The sequence below is a fragment of the Heterodontus francisci genome, chromosome 9, assembly GCF_036365525.1.
Source record: "Heterodontus francisci isolate sHetFra1 chromosome 9, sHetFra1.hap1, whole genome shotgun sequence".
NCBI classification, from domain to species: Eukaryota; Metazoa; Chordata; class Chondrichthyes; order Heterodontiformes; family Heterodontidae; genus Heterodontus; species Heterodontus francisci.
Genome location: NC_090379.1, coordinates 10,817,750 through 10,837,965, shown reverse-complemented (window position 1 = coordinate 10,837,965; position 20,216 = coordinate 10,817,750). Strand labels below are relative to the sequence as shown.

The 20,216-nt window shown below is 46.2% G+C and overlaps 1 protein-coding gene across 2 annotated transcripts in view; it reads right to left on the bottom strand.

The window, feature by feature from the left end:
* The window catches only part of ccdc88c (coiled-coil domain containing 88C), a 298,794-nt gene extending 297,625 nt beyond the window's left edge, over positions 1 to 1,169 (bottom strand). For both annotated transcript variants that reach the window (XM_068038543.1, XM_068038546.1), the window contains exons 1-2: positions 629 to 1,169; positions 275 to 375 (exon numbers count right to left, since the gene is read on the bottom strand). In XM_068038543.1, coding sequence (XP_067894644.1) covers positions 275 to 375; positions 629 to 697 — 170 coding nt within the window. In that variant the 5' untranslated portion in view covers positions 698 to 1,169. The remainder of the gene's footprint in view (positions 1 to 274; positions 376 to 628) is intronic.
* Positions 1,170 to 20,216: the final 19,047 nt, after the last annotated feature.

Sequence of the window (20,216 nt, the reverse complement as noted above, 5' to 3'; positions counted from 1 at the left end):
CCTGCCTGACCTCCTGAGGGTCTCACATTTTCTGTTTGCCATTCAAACCAGGAGGGATTAGAGATTGGGGAGGGGATCCCAGTCTGATGTTACAATCAGCAAAGGTGCTGTTACTTTGCTAAATGCTACACGGGGAAACTTTGAACTGCACTCACCATCAACTCACTCCAGGATATGTGAGCAGGTTCAGTGCTAATTGAGGATGTGGTTTGAAAATGATCAAACTTTGAAGCCGTTAAAAGTCATATCGAAACGTGTGAAAGAAGAGACTCACATTTGTAGCATGATTTTATGCAGGAACACTCCATCCACTAGATCCATGTACATGGGCACTTTCTCATTGCTCTTTCCTCCCAGTGGTCCAAAGGTTTTAACCTAAAACATGATTTAAAAACAAATTCTGCTAGCAGGTGAAAACTAAAAGTGTTACAATTGCGCTCTCCAGCATCGGAACAAGTTGCAAAATATCCATCGCCAGCTGCCCGCTTCCCATCCCGAGACCAGAACAAAGTAATATTTGCAGTTGATAACAAAAGTACACAGACAGACTGACCCCTCACCACCAGCACCCCTCCCCTCATTCACACAGTTTAAATGTAGACAGGTTTCCACACTCGTGCTCACTTACCCATGTCACCAGCGGGCTCTCCAGAAACTGCTCCATCAACTCAGAAATGGTCACCTCCATTGTTAGCATTGGTGGGAGCAGTGGGAGTCTGGAGTAGGGGGTCAGTGAGGGTCCAGGGGCTCACACCATACTCCGTGAGGGTTGAAAGTGCCGGGTTGCTACCGCCTCTGACGGAGAGTTGCCCAAGGAAGAGCAGGTACCCCCTGGCCGGGCCGGGTTGGGCTGCCCGTGTGTGTGTGCCTGTGTGTCGGACACAGTTCCTCACATCACCCCACTCTCTCCTCCTCCTTCACAAACTCAGGCTGGAAAAACCCAGCAGCAAAACTTCAGCCAGACTCACGAGGCACCATAGCAACCCAGCTCCGCTTTCCTTTTATCTTTCCATCAGAGGGAGTGAAAGTCAATGGAACGCCACAACTTTCAGTTAAAATATCATTTCAATAGCACTTCGATACTTTCCTTCCAAAAACTGATACAAATCCTCAGAACAAAGCGGCCCGCCAGCGGCACTGCAACATTATAACCAGCGGCACTCAGCAACCAGCCGCCGCCTGATTGACAGCGACATTCACCAATCACCGCACACAACGCTGCCAGAAACCCTTTTCCATTGGTAGGCTGGGATCCAAGCAACCAATCAACGCGGCTTGGGGCGGCAGGTGACGGACCAATGAGGGGAAAGTGTTGGAGAAGAGGGTGACCAGAATGCCCCCTGCAGAACACCCACTGTAACTACAGGATATTATAGAGCAGCGCCCCTGCAGGACACACATATTAACTACAGGATACTGGACAGGGGGACCAGCCCCCCACCCCAACACCCCCCACCCCCCCAAAGGACACACACTGTGAGTCCAAGAAAATACCTCAGGGCACCCACTGCAGGACACACACTGCAACTACAGGAAATTATACAGGACTCCCCCCTGCAGAACACACACTGCAACTACAGGAAATTATACAGGACTCCCCCCTGTAGGACACACACTGCAACTACAGGAAATTATACAGGACTCCCCCCTGCAGAACACACACTGCAACTACAGGAAATTATACAGGACACCCCCCTGCAGAACACGCACTGCAACTACAGGAAATTATACAGGACTCCCCCCTGTAGAACACGCACTGCAACTACAGGAAATATACAGGACTCCCCCATGTAGAACAAGCACTGCAACTACAGGAAATTATACAGGATTCCCCCCTGTAGAACACGCACTGCAACTACAGGAAATATACAGGACTCCCCCATGTAGAACAAGCACTGCAACTACAGGAAATTATACAGGATTCCCCCCTGTAGAACACGCACTGCAACTACAGGAAATTATACAGGACTCCCCCCTGTAGAACACGCACTGCAACTACAGGAAATATACAGGACTCCCCCATGTAGAACAAGCACTGCAACTACAGGAAATTATACAGGATTCCCCCATGTAGAACACGCACTGCAACTACAGGAAATTATACAGGATTCCCCCCTGTAGAACACGCACTGCAACTACAGGAAATTATACAGGACTCCCCCCTGTAGAACACGCACTGCAACTACAGGAAATTATACAGGACTCCCCCCTGTAGAACACGCACTGCAACTACAGGAAATTATACAGGATTCCCCCCTGTAGAACACGCACTGCAACTCCAGGAAATTATACAGGATTCCCCCCTGTAGAACACGCACTGCAACTACAGGAAATTATACAGGATTCCCCCCTGTAGAACACACACTGCAACTACAGGAAATTATACAGGATTCCCCCCTGTAGAACACACACTGCAACTACAGGAAATTATACAGGACTCCCCCCTGTAGAACACGCACTGCAACTACAGGAAATTATACAGGATTCCCCCCTGTAGAACACGCACTGCAACTCCAGGAAATTATACAGGATTCCCCCCTGTAGAACACGCACTGCAACTACAGGAAATTATACAGGATTCCCTCCTGTAGAACACACACTGCAACTACAGGAAATTATACAAGACTCCCCCCTGTAGAACATGCACTGCAACTACAGGAAATTATACAGGACTCCCCCCTGTAGAACACACACTGCAACTACAGGAAATTATACAGGATTCCCCCCTGTAGAACACACACTGCAACTACAGGAAATTATACAGGATTCCCCCCTGTATAACACGCACTGCAACTCCAGGAAATTATACAGGATTCCCCCCTGTAGAACACGCACTGCAACTACAGGAAATTATACAGGATTCCCCCCTGTAGAACACACACTGCAACTACAGGAAATTATACAGGATTCCCCCCTGTAGAACACACACTGCAACTACAGGAAATTATACAGGATTCCCCCCTGTAGAACACACACTGCAACTCCAGGAAATTATACAGGATTCCCTCCTGTAGAACACACACTGCAACTACAGGAAATTATACAGGATTCCCCCCTGTAGAACACACACTGCAACTACAGGAAATTATACAGGACTCCCCCCTGTAGAACACACACTGCAACTACAGGAAATTATACAGGATTCCCCCCTGTAGAACACGCACTGCAACTACAGGAAATTATACAGGACTCCCCCCTGTAGAACACACACTGCAACTAGAGGAAATTATACAGGACTCCCCCCTGTAGAACACACACTGCTACTCCAGGAAATTATACAGGATTCCCCTCTGTAGAACACACACTGCAACTACAGGAAATTATACAGGATTCCCCCCTGTAGAAAACGCAATGCAACTACAGGAAATTATACAGGACTCCCCCCTGTAGAAAACACACTGCAACTACAGGAAATTATACAGGATTCCCCCCTGTAGGACACACACTGCAACTACAGGAAATTATACAGGATTCCCCCCTGCAGAACACACACTGCAACTACAGGAAATTATACAGGATTCCCCCCTGCAGAACACACACTGCAACTACAGGAAATTATACAGGATTCCCCCCTGCAGAACACACACTGCAACTACAGGAAATTATACAGGACTCCCCCCTGTAGAAAACGCACTGCAACTACAGGAAATTATACAGGACTCCCCCTTGTAGAACACGCACTGCAACTACAGGAAATTATACAGGATTCCCCCTTGTAGAACACACACTGCAACTACAGGAAATTATACAGGATTCCCCCCTGCAGAACACACACTGCAACTACAGGAAATTATACAGGACTCCCCCCTGTAGAACACACACTGCAACTACAGGAAATTATACAGTACTCCCCCCTGTAGAACACACACTGCAACTACAGGAAATTATACAGGATTCCCCCCTGTAGAAAATGCACTGCAACTACAGGAAATTATACAGGATTCCCCCCTGCAGAACACACACTGCAACTACAGGAAATTATACAGGATTCCCCCCTGTAGAACACACACTGCAACTACAGGAAATTATACAGGACTCCCCCCTGTAGAAAACGCACTGCAACTACAGGAAATTATACAGGATTCCCCCCTGTAGAAAACACGCTGCAACTACAGGAAATTATACAGGATTCCCCCTTGTAGAACACACACTGCAACTACAGAAAATTATACAGGATTCCCCCCTGCAGAACACACACTGCAACTACAGGAAATTATACAGGATTCCCCCCTGTAGGACACACACTGCAACTACAGGAAATTATACAGGATTCCCCCTTGTAGAACACACACTGCAACTACAGGAAATTATACAGGATTCCCCCCTGCAGAACACACACTGCAACTACAGGAAATTATACAGGATTCCCCGCTGTAGGACACACACTGCAACTACAGGAAATTATACAGGATTCCCCCCTGCAGAACACACACTGCAACTACAGGAAATTATACAGGATTCCCCCCCTGCAGAACACACACTGCAACTACAGGAAATAATACAGGACTCCCCCCTGTAGAACACACACTGCAACTACAGGAAATTATACAGGACTCCCCCCTGTAGAACACACACTGCAACTACAGGAAATTATACAGTACTCCCCCCTGTAGAACACACACTGCAACTACAGGAAATTATACAGGATTCCCCCCTGTAGAAAATGCACTGCAACTACAGGAAATTATACAGGATTCCCCCCTGCAGAACACACACTGCAACTACAGGAAATTATACAGGATTCCCCCCTGTAGAACACACACTGCAACTACAGGAAATTATACAGGACTCCCCCCTGTAGAAAACGCACTGCAACTACAGGAAATTATACAGGATTCCCCCCTGTAGAAAACACGCTGCAACTACAGGAAATTATACAGGATTCCCCCTTGTAGAACACACACTGCAACTACAGAAAATTATACAGGATTCCCCCCTGCAGAACACACACTGCAACTACAGGAAATATACAGGACTCCCCCATGTAGAACAAGCACTGCAACTACAGGAAATTATACAGGATTCCCCCATGTAGAACACGCACTGCAACTACAGGAAATTATACAGGATTCCCCCCTGTAGAACACGCACTGCAACTACAGGAAATTATACAGGACTCCCCCCTGTAGAACACGCACTGCAACTACAGGAAATTATACAGGATTCCCCCCTGTAGAACACGCACTGCAACTCCAGGAAATTATACAGGATTCCCCCCTGTAGAACACGCACTGCAACTACAGGAAATTATACAGGATTCCCCCCTGTAGAACACACACTGCAACTACAGGAAATTATACAGGATTCCCCCCTGTAGAACACACACTGCAACTACAGGAAATTATACAGGACTCCCCCCTGTAGAACACGCACTGCAACTACAGGAAATTATACAGGATTCCCCCCTGTAGAACACGCACTGCAACTCCAGGAAATTATACAGGATTCCCCCCTGTAGAACACGCACTGCAACTACAGGAAATTATACAGGATTCCCTCCTGTAGAACACACACAGCAACTACAGGAAATTATACAAGACTCCCCCCTGTAGAACATGCACTGCAACTACAGGAAATTATACAGGACTCCCCCCTGTAGAACACACACTGCAACTACAGGAAATTATACAGGATTCCCCCCTGTAGAACACACACTGCAACTACAGGAAATTATACAGGATTCCCCCCTGTAGAACACGCACTGCAACTCCAGGAAATTATACAGGATTCCCCCCTGTAGAACACGCACTGCAACTACAGGAAATTATACAGGATTCCCCCCTGTAGAACACACACTGCAACTACAGGAAATTATACAGGATTCCCCCCTGTAGAACACACACTGCAACTACAGGAAATTATACAGGATTCCCCCCTGTAGAACACACACTGCAACTCCAGGAAATTATACAGGATTCCCTCCTGTAGAACACACACTGCAACTACAGGAAATTATACAGGATTCCCCCCTGTAGAACACACACTGCAACTACAGGAAATTATACAGGACTCCCCCCTGTAGAACACACACTGCAACTACAGGAAATTATACAGGATTCCCCCCTGTAGAACACGCACTGCAACTACAGGAAATTATACAGGACTCCCCCCTGTAGAACACACACTGCAACTAGAGGAAATTATACAGGACTCCCCCCTGTAGAACACACACTGCTACTCCAGGAAATTATACAGGATTCCCCCCTGTAGAACACACACTGCAACTACAGGAAATTATACAGGATTCCCCCCTGTAGAAAACGCAATGCAACTACAGGAAATTATACAGGACTCCCCCCTGTAGAAAACACACTACAACTACAGGAAATTATACAGGATTCCCCCCTGTAGGACACACACTGCAACTACAGGAAATTATACAGGATTCCCCCCTGCAGAACACACACTGCAACTACAGGAAATTATACAGGATTCCCCCCTGCAGAACACACACTGCAACTACAGGAAATTATACAGGATTCCCCCCTGCAGAACACACACTGCAACTACAGGAAATTATACAGGACTCCCCCCTGTAGAAAACGCACTGCAACTACAGGAAATTATACAGGACTCCCCCTTGTAGAACACGCACTGCAACTACAGGAAATTATACAGGATTCCCCCTTGTAGAACACACACTGCAACTACAGGAAATTATACAGGATTCCCCCCTGCAGAACACACACTGCAACTACAGGAAATTATACAGGACTCCCCCCTGTAGAACACACACTGCAACTACAGTTAATTATACAGTACTCCCCCCTGTAGAACACACACTGCAACTACAGGAAATTATACAGGATTCCCCCCTGTAGAAAATGCACTGCAACTACAGGAAATTATACAGGATTCCCCCCTGCAGAACACACACTGCAACTACAGGAAATTATACAGGATTCCCCCCTGTAGAACACACACTGCAACTACAGGAAATTATACAGGACTCCCCCCTGTAGAAAACGCACTGCAACTACAGGAAATTATACAGGATTCCCCCCTGTAGAAAACACGCTGCAACTACAGGAAATTATACAGGATTCCCCCTTGTAGAACACACACTGCAACTACAGAAAATTATACAGGATTCCCCCCTGCAGAACACACACTGCAACTACAGGAAATTATACAGGATTCCCCCCTGTAGGACACACACTGCAACTACAGGAAATTATACAGGATTCCCCCTTGTAGAACACACACTGCAACTACAGGAAATTATACAGGATTCCCCCCTGCAGAACACACACTGCAACTACAGGAAATTATACAGGATTCCCCCCTGTAGGACACACACTGCAACTACAGGAAATTATACAGGATTCCCCCCTGCAGAACACACACTGCAACTACAGGAAATTATACAGGATTCCCCCCCAGCAGAACACACACTGCAACTACAGGAAATAATACAGGACTCCCCCCTGTAGAACACACACTGCAACTACAGGAAATTATACAGGACTCCCCCCTGTAGAAAACGCACTGCAACTACAGGAAATTATACAGGATTCCCCCCTGTAGAAAACACACTGCAACTACAGGAAATTATACAGGACTCCCCCCTGTAGAACACGCACTGCAACTACAGGAAATTATACAGGATTCCCCCTTGTAGAACACACACTGCAACTACAGGAAATTATACAGGATTCCCCCCTGCAGAACACACACTGCAACTACAGGAAATTATACAGGACTCCCCCCTGTAGAACACACACTGCAACTACAGGAAATTATACAGGATTCCCCCCTGTAGAACACACACTGCAACTACAGGAAATTACACAGGATTCCCCCCTGTAGAAAATGCACTGCAACTACAGGAAATTATACAGGATTCCCACCTGCAGAACACACACTGCAACTACAGGAAATTATACAGGATACCCCCCTGTAGAACACACACTGCAACTACAGGAAATCATACAGGACTCCCCCCTGTAGAAAACGCACTGCAACTACAGGAAATTATACAGGATTCCCCCCTGTAGAAAACACGCTGCAACTACAGGAAATTATACAGGATTCCCCCTTGTAGAACACACACTGCAACTACAGGAAATTATACAGGATTCCCCCTGCAGAACACACACTGCAACTACAGGAAATTATACAGGATTCCCCCCTGTAGGACACACACTGCAACTACAGGTATTTATACAGGATTCCCCCTTGTAGAACACACACTGCAACTACAGGAAATTATACAGGATTCCCCCCTGCAGAACACACACTGCAACTACAGGAAATTATACAGGATTCCCCCTGCAGAACACTCACTGCAACTACAGGAAATTATACAGGATTCCCCCCTGCAGAACACACACTGCAACTACATGAAATTATACAGGATTCCCCCCTGTAGGACACACACTGCAACTACAGGTATTTATACAGGATTCCCCCTTGTGGAACACACACTGCAACTACAGGAAATTATACAGGATTCCCCCCTGCAGAACACACACTGCAACTACAGGAAATTATACAGGATTCCCCCCTGTAGGACACACACTGCAACTACAGGAAATTATACAGGATTCCCCCCTGCAGAACACACACTGCAACTACAGGAAATTATACAGGATTCCCCCCTGCAGAACACACACTGCAACTACAGGAAATTATACAGGACTCCCCCCTGTAGAAAACACACTGCAACTACAGGAAATTATACAGGACTCCCCCCTGTAGAAAACGCACTGCAACTACAGGAAATTATACAGGATTCCCACCTGCAGAACACACACTGCAACTACAGGAAATTATACAGGATACCCCCCTGTAGAACACACACTGCAACTACAGGAAATTATACGGGACTCCCCCCAGTAGAAAACGCACTGCAACTACAGGAAATTATACAGGATTCCCCCCTGTAGAAAACACGCTGCAACTACAGGAAATTATACAGGATTCCCCCTTGTAGAACACACACTGCAACTACAGGAAATTATACAGGATTCCCCCCTGTAGGACACACACTGCAACTACAGGTATTTATACAGGATTCCCCCTTGTAGAACACACACTGCAACTACAGGAAATTATACAGGATCCCCCCCTGCAGAACACACACTGCAACTACAGGAAATTATACAGGATTCCCCCCTGTAGGACACACACTGCAACTACAGGAAATTATACAGGATTCCCCCCTGCAGAACACACACTGCAACTACAGGAAATTATACAGGATTCCCCCCTGCAGAACACACACTGCAACTACAGGAAATTATACAGGACTCCCCCCTGTAGAACACACACTGCAACTACAGGAAATTATACAGGACTCCCCCCTGTAGAAAACGCACTGCAACTGCAGGAAATTATACAGGATTCCCCCCTGTAGAAAACACACTGCAACTACAGGAAATTATACAGGACTCCCCCCTGTAGAACACGCACTGCAACTACAGGAAATTATACAGTACTCCCCCCTGTAGAACATACACTGCAACTACAGGAAATTATACAGGACTCCCCCCTGTAGAACACACACTGCAACTACAGGAAATTATACAGGACTCCCCCCTGTAGAAAACGCACTGCAACTGCAGGAAATTATACAGGATTCCCCCCTGTAGAAAACACACTGCAACTACAGGAAATTATACAGGACTCCCCCCTGTAGAACACGCACTGCAACTACAGGAAATTATACAGGACACCCCCCTGTAGAACACACACTGCAACTACAGGAAATTATACAGGACTCCCCCCTGTAGAACACACACTGCAACTACAGGAAATTATACAGGATTCCCCACTGCAGAAAACGCACTGCAACTACAGGAAATTATACAGGACTCCCCCCTGTAGAAAACACACTGCAACTACAGGAAATTATACAGTACTGCCCCCTGTAGAACACACACTGCAACTACAGGAAATTATACAGGATTCCCCCCTGTAGAACACACACTGCAACTACAGGAAATTTTGCAGTACTCCCCCCTGTAGAACACACACTGCAACTACAGGAAATTATACAGGATTCCCCCCTGTGGAAAATGCACTGCAACTACAGGAAATTATACAGTACTCCCCCCTGTAGAACATACACTGCAACTACAGGAAATTATACAGGATTCCCCCCTGTAGAAAACACACTGCAACTACAGGAAATTATACAGGACTCCCCCCTGTAGAAAACGCACTGCAACTACAAGACATTATACAGGATTCCCCCTTGTAGAACACGCACTGCAACTACAGGAAATTATACAGGATTCCCCCTGCAGAACACACACTGCAACTACAGGAAATTATACAGGATTCCCCCCTGCAGAACACACACTGCAACTACAGGAAATTATACAGGATTCCCCCCTGTGGGACACACACTGCAACTACAGGTATTTATACAGGATTCCCCCTTGTAGAACACACACTGCAACTACAGGAAATTATACAGGATTCCCCCCTGCAGAACACACACTGCAACTACAGGAAATTATACAGGATTCCCCCCTGTAGGACACACACTGCAACTACAGGAAATTATACAGGATTCCCCCCTGCAGAACACACACTGCAACTACAGGAAATTATACAGGATTCCCCCCTGCAGAACACACACTGCAACTACAGGAAATTATACAGGACTCCCCCCTGTAGAAAACACACTGCAACTACAGGAAATTATACAGGACTCCCCCCTGTAGAAAACGCACTGCAACTACAGGAAATTATACAGGATTCCCCCCTGTAGAAAACACACTGCAACTACAGGAAATTATACAGGACTCCCCCCTGTAGAACACGCACTGCAACTACAGGAAATTATACAGGACTCCCCCCTGTAGAACACACACTGCAACTACAGGAAATTATACAGGACTCCCCCCTGTAGAACACACACTGCAACTACAGGAAATTATACAGGATTCCCCACTGCAGAAAACGCACTGCAACTACAGGAAATTATACAGGACTCCCCCCTGTAGAAAACACACTGCAACTACAGGAAATTATACATTACTCCCCCCTGTAGAACACACACTGCAACTACAGGAAATTATACAGGATTCCCCCCTGTAGAACACACACTGCAACTACAGGAAATTATACAGTACTCCCCCCTGTAGAACACACACTGCAACTACAGGAAATTATACAGGATTCCCCCCTCTGGAAAATGCACTGCAACAACAGGAAATTATACAGTACTCCCCCCTGTAGAACATACACTGCAACTACAGGAAATTATACAGGATTCCCCCCTGTAGAAAACACACTGCAACTACAGGAAATTATACAGGACTCCCCCCTGTAGAAAACGCACTGCAACTACAAGACATTATACAGGATTCCCCCTTGTAGAACACGCACTGCAACTACAGGAAATTATACAGGATTCCCCCTGCAGAACACACACTGCAACTACAGGAAATTATACAGGATTCCCCCCTGCAGAACACACACTGCAACTACAGGAAATTATACAGGATTCCCCCCTGTAGAACACGCACTGCAACTACAGGAAATTATCCAGGACTCCCCCCCCTAGAACACGCACTGCAACTACAGGAAATTATACAGGACTCCCCCCTGTAGAACACACACTGCTACTCCAGGAAATTATACAGGATTCCCCCCTTGTAGAACACGCACTGCAACTACAGGAAATTATACAGGATTCCCCCCTGTAGAACACGCACTGCAACTACAGGAAATTATACAGGATTCCCCCCTGCAGAACACACACTGCAACTCCAGGAAATTATACAGGATTCCCCCCTGTAGAACACACACTGCAACTACAGGAAATTATACAGGATTCCCCCCTGCAGAACACACACTGCAACTACAGGAAATTATACAGGATTCCCCCCTGTAGAACACACACTGCAACAACAGGAAATTATACAGGACTCCCCCCTGTAGAACACACACTGCAACTACAGGAAATTATACAGGATTCCCCCCCTGTAGAACACGCACTGCAACTACAGGAAATTATACAGGACTCCCCCCCTGTAGAACACACACTGCAACTACAGGAAATTATACAGGACTCCCCCCGCCTGCAGAACACACACTGCAACTACAGGAAATTATACAGGACTCCCCCCTGTAGAACACACACTGCAACTACAGGAAATTATACAGGATTCCCCCCTGTAGAAAACGCACTGCAACTACAGGAAATTACACAGGATTCCCCCCTGTAGAAAACGCACTGCAACTACAGGAAATTATACAGGACTCCCCCTGTAGAAAACACACTGCAACTACAGGAAATTATACAGGATTCCCCCCTGTAGAACACACACTGCAACTACAGGAAATTATACAGGATTCCCCCCTGTAGAAAATGCACTGCAACTAAAGGAAATTATACAGGATTCCCCCCTGCAGAACACACACTGCAACTACAGGAAATTATACAGGACTCCCCCCTGTAGAAAACGCTCAGCAACTACAGGAAATTATACAGGACTCCCCCCTGTAGAAAACACACTGCAACTACAGGAAATTATACAGGATTCCCCCTTGTAGAACACACACTGCAACTACAGGAAATTATACAGGACTCCCCCCTGTAGAAAACACACTGCAACTACAGGAAACTATACAGGATTCCCCCCTGTAGGACACACACTGCAACTACAGGAAATTATACAGGATTCCCCCCTGCAGAACACACACTGCAACTACAGGAAATTATACAGGATTCCCCCCCTGCAGAACACACACTGCAACTACAGGAAATAATACAGGACTCCCCCCTGTAGAACACACACTGCAACTACAGGAAATTATACAGGACTCCCCCATGTAGAAAACGCACTGCAACTACAGGAAATTATACAGGATTCCCCCCTGTAGAAAACACACTGCAACTACAGGAAATTATACAGGACTCCCCCCTGTAGAACACGCACTGCAACTACAGGACATTATACAGGATTCCCCCTTGTAGAACACACACTGCAACTACAGGAAATTATACAGGATTCCCCCCTGCAGAACACACACTGCAACTACAGGAAATTATACAGGACTCCCCCCTGTAGAACACACACTGCAACTACAGGAAATTATACAGGATTCCCCCCTGTAGAACACACACTGCAACTACAGGAAATTACACAGGATTCCCCCCTGTAGAAAATGCACTGCAACTACAGGAAATTATACAGGATTCCCCCCTGCAGAACACACACTGCAACTACAGGAAATTTTCCAGGATACCCCCCTGTAGAACACACACTGCAACTACAGGAAATTATACAGGACTCCCCTCTGTAGAAAACACGCTGCAACTACAGGAAATTATACAGGATTCCCCCTTGTAGAACACACACTGCAACTACAGGAAATTATGCAGGATTCCCCCTGCAGAACACACACTGCAACTACAGGAAATTATACAGGATTCCCCCCTGTAGGACACACACTGCAACTACAGGTATTTATACAGGATTCCTTACAGAACACACACTGCAACTACAGGAAATTATACAGGATTCCCCCCTGCAGAACACACACTGCAACTACAGGAAATTATACAGGATTCCCCCCTGTAGGACACACACTGCAACTACAGGAAATTATACAGGATTCCCCCCTGCAGAACACACACTGCAACTACAGGAAATTATACAGGATTCCCCCTGCAGAACACACACTGCAACTACAGGAAATTATACAGGATTCCCCCCTGCAGAACACACACTGCAACTACAGGAAATTATACAGGAATCCCCCCTGTAGAACACGCACTGCAACTACAGGAAATTATCCAGGACTCCCCCCTGTAGAACACACACTTCAACTACAGGAAATTATACAGGACTCCCCCCTGTAGAACACACACTGCTACTCCAGGAAATTATACAGGATTCCCCACTTGTAGAACACGCACTGCAACTACAGGAAATTATACAGGATTCCCCCCTGTAGAACACGCACTGCAACTACAGGAAATTATACAGGATTCCCCCCTGTAGAACACACACTGCAACTCCAGGAAATTATACAGGATTCCCCCCTGTAGAACACACACTGCAACTACAGGAAATTATACAGGATTCCCCCCTGTAGAACACACACTGCAACTACAGGAAATTATACAGGATTCCCCCCTGTAGAACACACACTGCAACAACAGGAAATTATACAGGACTCCCCCCTGTAGAACACACACTGCAACTACAGGAAATTATACAGGATTCCCCCCTGTAGAACACGCACTGCAACTACAGGAAATTATACAGGACTCCCCCCCTGTAGAACACACACTGCAACTACAGGAAATTATACAGGACTCCCCCCGCCTGTAGAACACACACTGCAACTACAGGAAATTATACAGGACTCCCCCATGTAGAACACACACTGCAACTACAGGAAATTATACAGGATTCCCCCCTGTAGAAAACGCACTGCAACTACAGGAAATTATACAGGATTCCCCCCTGTAGAAAACGCACTGCAACTACAGGAAATTATACAGGACTCCCCCTGTAGAAAACACACTGCAACTACAGGAAATTATACAGGATTCCCCCCTGTAGAACACACACTGCAACTACAGGAAATTATACAGGATTCCCCCCTGTAGAAAATGCACTGCAACTAAAGGAAATTATACAGGATTCCCCCCTGCAGAACACACACTGCAACTACAGGAAATTATACAGGACTCCCCCCTGTAGAAAACGCTCTGCAACTACAGGAAATTATACAGGACTCCCCCCTGTAGAAAACACACTGCAACTACAGGAAATTATACAGGATTCCCCCTTGTAGAACACACACTGCAACTACAGGAAATTATACAGGACTCCCCCCTGTAGAAAACACACTGCAACTACAGGAAATTATACAGGATTCCCCCTTGTAGGACACACACTGCAACTACAGGAATTTATACAGGATTCCCCCCTGCAGAACACACACTGCAACTACAGGAAATTATACAGGATTCCCCCCTGCAGAACACACACTGCAACTACAGGAAATAATACAGGACTCCCCCCTGTAGAACACACACTGCAACTACAGGAAATTATACAGGACTCCCCCCTGTAGAACACACACTGCAACTACAGGAAATTATACAGGATTCCCCCCTGCAGAACACACACTGCAACTACAGGAAATAATACAGGACTCCCCCCTGTAGAACACACACTGCAACTACAGGAAATTATACAGGATTCCCCCCTGTAGAAAACACACTGCAACTACAGGAAATTATACAGGACTCCCCCCTGTAGAACACGCATTGCAACTAAAGGAAATTATACAGGATAACCCCTTGTAGAACACACACTGCAACTACAGGAAATTATACAGGATTCCCCCCTGCAGAACACACACTGCAACTACAGGAAATTATACAGGACTCCCCCCTGTAGAACACACACTGCAACTACAGGAAATTATACAGGATTCCCCCGTGTAGAACACACACTGCAACAACAGGAAATTACACAGGATTCCCCCCTGTAGAAAATGCACTGCAACTACAGGAAATTATACAGGATTCCCCCCTGCAGAACACACACTGCAACTACAGGAAATTTTCCAGGATACCCCCCTGTAGAACACACACTGCAACTACAGGAAATTATACAGGACTCCCCCCTGTAGAAAACGCACTGCAACGACAGGAAATTATACAGGATTCCCCCCTGTAGAAAACACGCTGCAACTACAGGAAATTATACAGGATTCCCCCTTGTAGAACACACACTGCAACTACAGGAAATTATACAGGATTCCCCCTGCAGAACACACACTGCAACTACAGGAAATTATACAGGATTCCCCCCTGTAGGACACACACTGCAACTACAGGTATTTATACAGGATTCCCCCTTGCAGAACACACACTGCAACTACAGGAAATTATACAGGATTCCCCCCTGCAGAACACACACTGCAACTACAGTAAATTATACAGGATTCCCCCCTGTAGGACACACACTGCAACTACAGGAAATTATACAGGATTCCCCCCTGCAGAACACACACTGCAACTACAGGAAATTATACAGGATTCCCCAATGCAGAACACACACTGCAACTACAGGAAATTATACAGGACTCCCCCTTGTAGAACACACACTGCAACTACAGGAAATTATACAGGACTCCCCCCTGTAAAAAACGCACTGCAACTACAGGAAATTTTACAGGATTCCCCCCTGTAGAAAACACACTGCAACTACAGGAAATTATACAGGACTCCCCCGTGTAGAACACGCACTGCAACTACAGGAAATTATACAGGACTCCCCCCTGTAGAACACACACTGCAACTACAGGAAATTATACAGGACTCCCCCCTGTAGAACACACACTGCAACTACAGGAAATTATACAGGATTCCCCCCTGTAGAACACACACTGCAACTACAGGAAATTATACAGGATTCCCCCCTGTAGAACACACACTGCAACTACAGGAAATTATACAGGATTCCCCCCTGTGGAAAATGCACTGCAACTACAGGAAATTATACAGTACTCCCCCCTGTAGAACATACACTGCAACTACAGGAAATTATACAGGATTCCCCCCTGTAGAAAACACACTGCAACTACAGGAAATTATACAGGACTCCCCCCTGTAGAAAACGCACTGCAACTACAAGACATTATACAGGATTCCCCCTTGTAGAACACGCACTGCAACTACAGGAAATTATACAGGATTCCCCCTGCAGAACACACACTGCAACTACAGGAAATTATACAGGATTCCCCCCTGCAGAACACACACTGCAACTACAGGAAATTATACAGGATTCCCCCCTGTAGGACACACACTGCAACTACAGGTATTTATACAGCATTCCCCCTTGCAGAACACACACTGCAACTACAGGAAATTATACAGGATTCCCCCCTGCAGAACACACACTGCAACTACAGGAAATTATACAGGATTCCCCCCTGTAGGACACACACTGCAACTACAGGAAATTATACAGGATTCCCCCCTGCAGAACACACACTGCAACTACAGGAAATTATACAGGATTCCCCCCTGCAGAACACACACTGCAACTACAGGAAATTATACACGACTCCCCCCTGTAGAACACACACTGCAACTACAGGAAATTATACAGGACTCCCCCCTGTAGAAAACGCACTGCAACTACAGGAAATTATACAGGATTCCCCCCTGTAGAAAACACACTGCAACTACAGGAAATTATACAGGACTCCCCCCTGTAGAACACGCACTGCAACTACAGGAAATTATACAGGACACCCCCCTGTAGAACACACACTGCAACTACAGGAAATTATACAGGACTCCCCCCTGTAGAACACACACTGCAACTACAGGAAATTATACAGGATTCCCCACTGCCGAAAACGCACTGCAACTACAGGAACTTATACAGGACTCCCCCCTGTAGAAAACACACTGCAACTACAGGAAATTATACAGTACTCCCCCCTGTAGAACACACACTGCAACTATAGGAAATTATACAGGATTCCCCCCCTGTAGAACACACACTGCAACTACAGGAAATTATACAGTACTCCCCCCTGTAGAACACACACTGCAACTACAGGAAATTATACAGGATTCCCCCCCTGTGGAAAATGCACTGCAACTACAGGAAATTATACAGTACTCCCCCCTGTAGAACATACACTGCAACTACAGGAAATTATACAGGATTCCCCCCTGTAGAAAACACACTGCAACTACAGGAAATTATACAGGACTCCCCCCTGTAGAAAACGCACTGCAACTACAAGACATTATACAGGATTCCCCCTTGTAGAACACGCACTGCAACTACAGGAAATTATACAGGATTCCCCCTGCAGAACACACACTGCAACTACAGGAAATTATACAGGATTCCCCCCTGCAGAACACACACTGCAACTACAGGAAATTATACAGGATTCCCCCCTGTAGAACACGCAATGCAACTACAGGAAATTATCCAGGACTCCCCCCTGTAGAACACACACTGCAACTACAGGAAATTATACAGGACTCCCCCCTGTAGAACACACACTGCTACTCCAGGAAATTATACAGGATTCCCCCCTTGTAGAACACGCACTGCAACTACAGGAAATTATACAGGATTCCCCCCTGTAGAACACGCACTGCAACTACAGGAAATTATACAGGATTCCCCCCTGTAGAACACACACTGCAACTCCAGGAAATTATACAGGATTCCCGCCTGTAGAACACACACTGCAACGACAGGAAATTATACAGGATTCCCACCTGTAGAACACACACTGCAACTACAGGAAATTATACAGGATTCCCCCCTGTAGAGCACACACTGCAACAACAGGAAATTATACAGGATTCCCCCCTGCAGAACACACACTGCAACTACAGGAAATTATACAGGATTCCCCCCCTGCAGAACACACACTGCAACTACAGGAAATAATACAGGACACCCCCCTGTAGAACACACACTGCAACTACAGGAAATTATACAGGACTCCCCCCTGTAGAAAACGCACTGCAACTACAGGAAATTATACAGGATTCCCCCCTGTAGAAAACACACTGCAACTACAGGAAATTATACAGGACTCCCCCCTGTAGAACACGCATTGCAACTAAAGGAAATTATACAGGATTCCCCCTTGTAGAACACACACTGCAACTACAGGAAATTATACAGGATTCCCCCCTGCAGAACACACACTGCAACTACAGGAAATTATACAGGACTCCCCCCTGTAGAACACACACTGCAACTACAGGAAATTATACAGGATTCCCCCCTGTAGAACACACACTGCAACAACAGGAAATTACACAGGATTCCCCCCTGTAGAAAATGCACTGCAACTACAGGAAATTATACAGGATTCCCCCCTGCAGAACACACACTGCAACTACAGGAAATTTTCCAGGATACCCCCCTGTAGAACACACACTGCAACTACAGGAAATTATACAGGACTCCCCCCTGTAGAAAACGCACTGCAACGACAGGAAATTATACAGGATTCCCCCCTGTAGAAAACACGCTGCAACTACAGGAAATTATACAGGATTCCCCCTTGTAGAACACACACTGCAACTACAGGAAATTATACAGGATTCCCCCTGCAGAACACACACTGCAACTACAGGAAATTATACAGGATTCCCCCCTGTAGGACACACACTGCAACTACAGGTATTTATACAGGATTCCCCCTTGCAGAACACACACTGCAACTACAGGAAATTATACAGGATTCCCCCCTGCAGAACACACACTGCAACTACAGGAAATTATACAGGATTCCCCCCTGTAGGACACACACTGCAACTACAGGAAATTATACAGGATTCCCCCCTGCAGAACACACACTGCAACTACAGGAAATTATACAGGATTCGCCCCTGCAGAACACACACTGCAACTACAGGAAATTATACAGGACTCCCCCTTGTAGAACACACACTGCAACTACAGGAAATTATACAGGACTCCCCCCTGTAGAAAACGCACTGCAACTACAGGAAATTATACAGGATTCCCCCCTGTAGAAAACGCACTGCAACTACAGGAAATTATACAGGACTCCCCCCTGTAGAACACGCACTGCAACTACAGGAAATTATACAGGACTCCCCCCTGTAGAACACACACTGCAACTACAGGAAATTATACAGGACTCCCCCCTGTAGAACACACACTGCAACTACAGGAAATTATACAGGATTCCCCCCTGTAGAACACACACTGCAACTACAGGAAATTATACAGTACTCCCCCCTGTAGAACACACACTGCAACTACAGGAAATTATACAGGATTCCCCCCTGTGGAAAATGCACTGCAACTACAGGAAATTATACAGTACTCCCCCCTGTAGAACATACACTGCAACTACAGGAAATTATACAGGATTCCCCCCTGTAGAAAACACACTGCAACTACAGGAAATTATACAGGACTCCCCCCTGTAGAAAACGCACTGCAACTACAAGACATTATACAGGATTCCCCCTTGTACAACACGCACTGCAACTACAGGAAATTATACAGGATTCCCCCTGCAGAACACACACTGCAACTACAGGAAATTATACAGGATTCCCCCCTGCAGAACACACACTGCAACTACAGGAAATTATACAGGATTCCCCCCTGTAGGACACACACTGCAACTACAGGTATTTATACAGGATTCCCCCTTGTAGAACACACACTGCAACTACAGGAAATTATACAGGATTCCCCCCTGCA